Consider the following 6,909-nt stretch of genomic DNA (forward strand, 5'->3'; position numbering starts at 1 on the left):
GATAATAGTACTGATAATCAGAGTACTACCGAAGAAAGAAATGAAATTTTCTCAAACGAAACCGCATTGACTGCCGTTTCAAATTTAAAAAGATTTTGTAGCGACGACCTTATTGCATTCGGATTGTTGCAAAATTTGGAAAGCCATCTGCAAAACAATTTTCTTTTAAAAAAGCAAAAGAACTTAAGCCAGTCTACAATAACCCTGTTTTTCAAGCAATGAATTTAATATTTATATTTTTTATATATTACTTCATGTGAATTTACATGAATTTTTGAAGTACATAATACATACATAAATTCCTGTTTGAACAATGTTATATGAATTGTTTTTGCAATTAAATCTGAAAGTGGTGAGTATTAAGGACATAATAAAATTAAAAATTTACAAAATAGCTACCCACTCCATTGAGCGGACACCTCTCATGGGCGGACAAAAGTTGACTGACGGTGAGTGTCCGCCCAAGGGAGTTTTCACTGTACATACATATGATATACATATACATACATATGTATATCTATACTTACTCAATTATCGTCTTGGCGCCCGACGTTAGTAAATAAACGCCGCCAATGACTCCGATAACTGCGCTGATGCCTGCTAACAGGTTGTTGCATTTGTTGTGTGGTGAAATTTCCGCGACTTGCATTTGATGGCAGATTATATAAACTATTCGGATTCGTATGTTAACACACAGAGAGAGCGAGAGAAGTTACATACTATAAACATACATACTTTCACATTTACATATGTACATATATACAGCTGATATTTCTGACGTAGTCAATTGTGTAGCTCTTTTCTTATAGCCGTTTAACGTAATATATAGATTTTTTTAAATTTCTGATTTATAAATATTTTATAATTTGACCTTTACAAAAATGGTAGCACTACCGCAAAAAGATTTTTGTGCTTTATCTATAACCTATTTAGAACAACTACCAAACAATTTGTTTAAAAAAAATATGACTATCCAAAAATACTTAAAACGTTAATATTTAACGTTTTCTATGTGTGCGATAAAATAGTAGGTAAAAAGGTAAAACCGCTGTAAGCGTCTCCACACTGCAACTGAACTAAGCAACATCACGTGTGCCGGGGTGGGTTTTCTTAGTAGAGTGCATCTGCATTTAGTAGATTAGAAATTAGACAGTGGTAATGAACATAATCAATCGGGTAATAATTTTACTAAAATTTAGTCTATAATGGAAAAACGCTAAGCTGTTTGAATGATTTATGCAAACACTTTAACTGTAGTTTTTTTGATTTAACAAAAAAAGTTAATTTCAAGTTTCGCGGGCTATGAACATTCGTTTATCGATTTTTAATTATGCTTTGTTGGTCACCCGTCGCAAACATATGTATCGCTGATTTACATGAATAGTGTCATAACTCAAACAAGTTGATTTTGTAAGGTGATTGATTTAAAGTTTTAAATTATCTCTCATTTAGCAAAAATAGAAAAACACTAAGTTTATTGAATAATAATATGTAATATATTAAATAAAATTCTGATCATAAGTGGACTAAAAAGGGCGTAATAGAAACTTTTTCTTTGGCAAAAACGTCTTCTACTTTGATTTATGACGTTATTTGTGAAAAATACATATTGTATTTACAGAGAAAAGGTCATGAAATTTACATAAATAACCTCCAAACTTCATTCTGGCACAACTGAGATGTATCGTTGTTGTGGTTCAAAAATAATACGACATACGAAGAGAAATACGTCGCATTCTTATCTCGGCTGTTTATTTTTCTACGCATTGCATTTCAATGAAATTTTAATATTTTGTTCAAAGTGAATTTTTTAAGAAAAAAATAAGTAAATAGGTAAATTTATTTGTTTTAAATTATCAATTGTTATTATAAATGATGTAACAGAGCTATTTTATGCTTTTATTTGTAAAATAACGTCAGGTTTGTTAGAGCTTTGAGTAATATTACATTTTACGTATTAGTGGTATCACCACTCTACCTCATCTCTCTATCTTCCATTCTACTGTCAATTCTATTGTCGTCCTACTGTCGTTGGCAAATATAGGATAAAATTTAAGTTAGCGAGAACGACAACTGTCGGCCTGCCGTCGTGTAGTCGTGCAGCTGTCAAAATAGGTCCGTCCTTAAGAACGTGTGTATTTTAATATTTGACAGATGTCGTTTGCAGTCTGTCGCGAGCATTGTATTCCACACATCAGAATGAAATTTATGTACTTAAATACATATGTACATATGTATTTACTTATACGCAAAATGGACAATGACATTGTGCACATTTCCGCATACTCAACTTAAAAATCGTGTTCTTTAAGTTATGATGGTTATAAACCACATATGGATCAGTTATTTCTGTTCAAAGATTATTTTGTAGACATATTGAAATATTTCACATTTGTATACATATACATATGAATGTATGTTTGTATATTATTATCAATTTTTTTCCACACGATAGTTACATATGCAATGTTTGAAGACACTTTATAAACATCTGTTGATTAATGGCCAGAGTAGTATATTTAATTAAAACTCTTTATTACATAACTACTCATGTTGAAAAATAAATTAAACGTGCTGATTTTACCGTCGACAATATATGTATCTATGTATGTATTGAGCGCACATACATATACGCTTATCCCAATTTATGTATGTGTGTATATGAAGAATTGTATTTAGGTACATATGTATGTATATGTATGGATGTAGTATGGATGTAAATTCTTTCGGAATAATATTGGCTTATTACGTTAACACAAATTTTGAAACGCAATATAGCTTTAAAGAGGCCAATTGATATCGAGCATAGACTTTCTTACCGCGAATATGTATGTTATTTACGTAAGTTTAAAATAAAACCAAAAATATATCGCGGAGTTGTTCACCGTACTTATCGTGATTCACAACTAGTCCAGCAAGCCGTGTCTCGTTTATCACTAAGCATTGAATTTAGAAGCTTTTCTTTAAACTTTCATGTTTACTAATTTCTTACTCTTATTTGGATTATCTCTATTAGATTTTTTGTTCACTACTAATAAATTGCGGAAAGAGCGTCACACAAACACGAACACAACTTCATTAATGTGAATGCTCAGAAGCCGATTGCATTTCCACATAATACCTGCAGTTATTTGACAAACAATTAGTTTTTAAACATACATACATATGAATATAAATACTCATAAAGTTAATATATGAACACATTCTGTAGATAAGAATGAAAGTTCCACAAAAAGTCAAATGACTGAATAAGATAACGAAAGCTTTTATTTCAATTAAGATTACCTGTAGAAAGCTCTTAATTATAGCAATGAAGTTAAAGGTTTATTAATACCGTGTTGGCTTTAGCGGCGAGTTAATTTGTTTCAAAATACATACTTTAAATGTTTCTTATTGAGAAGTAAATTTGTTAACAATTAAAACGACACCTTTTATATTATAGGTAATGAATTACATATTTTCTTCTTTATAAGAATAAAATTACATTATAATCTATAGGTATCCTTTTCTCCTGTTTTATTTCTCCTGTAATAAATAGTTCACGTTTTCGTTGAACTGCAAAAACCGAACTGTTTTAAATTGCCGATCTGACTTTTCAACCATTTGAACTTTTACTATTCGAAATACAATAACATACATTGAATTGTGGGAAAAGTAAAGGTAAACCAAAGCCTACATATGTACATATACATACATATGTATACTATTAATAAGTGTAAACTGAAAGTATAGTCGCGTGATTTGAAAAACAGTCGCTTGCTCATTTAAGAAACCTTTGTCTCAACCATAGCAAGATTTAGACTGGGATATAACATAAGGATATTGGAACAGTTAAGGTCCCAAAAAAAATGTTAATATTTAGAAGTTGTGTATTTACTTTTTGAAATTAATAAAAACTAATCTCAAACACATATTACTACATTTATTTTTTTATAATGACAATGTTGTTTACATTTATTATAATAACCATCTGCTACTTTGAATGGAGTGTATTGTTTAGATTTTGATATTCAACAGTCCCGAACTTCAAAATATGTTTGTTCTCATGGAGTGTAGACATCATGGAAGACTTATTTAAAGCATTTTCATCATATTCTAATACACTAGCCTGCACTGTTAAGGGAAATTCTAAGTCTTCAAGAAAACATGAGCAGATAGACCAGGAAAATTCAAAAAATACAAAAAGTGGTTTCGAAATAATTTACTGCTGTGAATACATATTTGAAAATAATGAAATGGAATAAAGCCACACAAAAATGCCATCCATCATATCTTACTATTATATAGCTGGACAAAAAATCGATAAGCAAAACCTTAAAGAGTCATTTTAATGCTTACCATATTAGTATCTCAAGTAACATTTTTGGCATTTATGTAAGTACAGGTACATAAATGTATGCGATATTGTCATGAATTGCGCAGACTGACTTCTTCTAAGCACAGTAGGATTATGTATGTACATGGTTTTTAAACTGATTACAATTTAATAGTTGTATACTTGAAATAAAGGTGTCACAAATATTGATCTTTAAATGTAATGATTGTATTTAAGAGTTAACTGTAACTCACCTGAGACGTTCGCGCAATTGTCGGTATTTGGTTTGCTGCCGATCTAGCGTGAATAGGATGAGACGACACTGTTGCAGCCGTTCGTACCTCAATTTCCAACTTATTTCTTCTGTAGAGTATTTGCTGATGCCATTGTCGATGCTAACGAAATTGGCAAGTTTACCATGAAAGTCAGCGTCATCATTGCCACTCATGCTATCAATATCTGTACCTAGAATATCAGTGCCACTCTTAAGTGTTTTAATATTTTCTGTTTTAGAGTTGAATTTTTCATCCACTACTGAAACATTATCAGTAAAGCTGCTGGAGCCCATACCTATGCCGCTATTGAAGCTGAATTCAAGTAAAGCTGGACTGCATGAGCTTTTTCGTCTTTCCGTATCGATTTTCAGTTTTGAACTTCTACGGCTACGGATTTGACCATTGAGCTCTGTGTTACAAGCTGTATCTGCACTAGTAAGATAACAGTTGGAGGTGTCGCAAGTGATGTTGCTGTTACTGATTCCGCGCTGTGAATAAATGGAAGAGACTTTGTCCCCTGGAGCGATTGAAGATGTGACACTAACTATAAATGCAGACATTCCTTATTTTCACTTTCTAACAAAATTGTACCAAATGTACCCACATTTATTCATAAATATAGGCATTATCACGTAGTGCTTTGTCTCACAAATTGCGAATAGTATAATACTTGATTGGAAGCTATATATACCGTTTCACTTTCCTTACTCATAAGCAATAGTAAAATTATTTTGAATTGGAAGTCTTCACTTTTTCACATAATTTCATTATACGGAAATTTCAGATGCGAGCGAGCTATGTAATTAGATGCGCTACTATGCCAAGACATCTTTGGTCTGTCTCAATTAAATACCTTCACATAATTATCTTAGCTCTCATACCAATAAATATATTGTACACACTTTTGTACACATACTACATATGTATATTCAATTGAATCTATACAAATTATCTGTTTTTTTTTTTCATTCTTCACTGAATTTGTCTCTTACTTGTTTCGTTTACTTGCTTTTGTCGCATCCAGTATATATGTACATAGATATGAATGTACTTATTATTTATATTCAACTTCTACACCTCTCCGTGATAATGGAAAACTTGGTGAAAATTACGTTAGTAAACAAGATATCTTATAAATACTTAACGTAATCGCTTACTACTGTAATATCAAAACTGTACGCCTGCAAAATAATAATTTACTCTAAAGGTTTAGATAACAGGTTTAAGTGTGTTTATATTTAATCATAGGAAGTTACACCGATCTTATTTAAATTCAGCATATATCAATATAATACTTTATATATATGTATGTACACGTGTGTAAATATATGTCCGCTAGGAAATCACTATATTGGATTTGGGAAAATTTAAGAAGATAATAAGTATTTAGTTTTGGCTTTTAGATAAAGTATTATATTTTAGAGAACTTATTCCCACGCATTTTTACTAAAATAACTCATATTTGGTCTAATTTTTGAATTACGAAAATTGTGATCTATTTTTAAGTAAGTTAGTGCATTTTTCGTAGACAGCTAATATAAAAAACCTTTATGTATTTATATAAAGATCGGCTGTTTTTTTATAGCATGGATATTTTAGAAAAAATGAAGGGAAGCCAATATTTTAGCTTTATTAGTCAAAAAATTGTATGGCAATTAGCGTTTAAGAAGAATTTTATGAACTCGTCCCAATTGTGCCGAATTCGCTAGTTTATAAGCTCTTATGTGTGGAACACAATGCTAGCGAAAGACTGCAGCAGCACGAGAGTGAACTGAAAATGGCGATGTGAATCCTACTACAAGAACGTTTGTGTGAGGGCAGCAACATAACAATGGCCGGCAAGTACACAAAACAACGCAGTTGTCCAGCGCATCAATGTAAAAGAAAACTCACCACCGCTTCTATCATCTGTAAATAGGATTTTTTCTGTAGAAACGAGTCAGCTCTTTTAAACGCAGGGTTGCCAGTCCCCATATTTTGTATTAATTAAAAAATAAACTTGAATATATCTGAAATATTCTTAAACAAACTCAAAATTACAGTAGAATACAATTATTTATAAATAGGTAGATTATTTTTATACTCTAGCAACACGTTGCTACAGAGTATAATAGTTTTGTTTACCTAACGGTTGTATATACAGACGTGTTCGAAATAATAAGAACAACCAAAGTGAATATCGAAATCATTGAATAAAATTTTTTCAGTAATATTTTATTGAACCTTTTTTTCTTAAAAAATTTATACATATTGTGAGTATTAAAAAAATTGAAAATCTGGTCATCAAATACGCACTAACTTTTTTGTACTGCAAATTTT

The 6,909-nt window shown here is 30.9% G+C and overlaps 1 protein-coding gene across 1 annotated transcript in view; it reads right to left on the reverse strand.

Moving 5' to 3' along the window:
• Positions 1-6,909, reverse strand: part of LOC108972034 — a gene marked incomplete at its 3' end in the record, with an annotated part of 41,805 nt that overhangs the window by 25,630 nt on the left and 9,266 nt on the right. The window contains exons 2-4 of the mRNA XM_018938461.1: positions 5,195-5,687; positions 4,886-5,134; positions 4,570-4,780 (exon numbers count right to left, since the gene is read on the reverse strand). Of these exons, the coding sequence (XP_018794006.1) occupies positions 4,570-4,780; positions 4,886-5,134; positions 5,195-5,216 (482 nt within the window). The remainder of the gene's footprint in view (positions 1-4,569; positions 4,781-4,885; positions 5,135-5,194; positions 5,688-6,909) is intronic.

This window comes from Bactrocera latifrons, unplaced genomic scaffold (assembly GCF_001853355.1).
Source record: "Bactrocera latifrons isolate USDA-ARS-PBARC rearing strain unplaced genomic scaffold, ASM185335v1 scaffold_373, whole genome shotgun sequence".
Classification (NCBI taxonomy): domain Eukaryota; kingdom Metazoa; phylum Arthropoda; class Insecta; order Diptera; family Tephritidae; genus Bactrocera; species Bactrocera latifrons.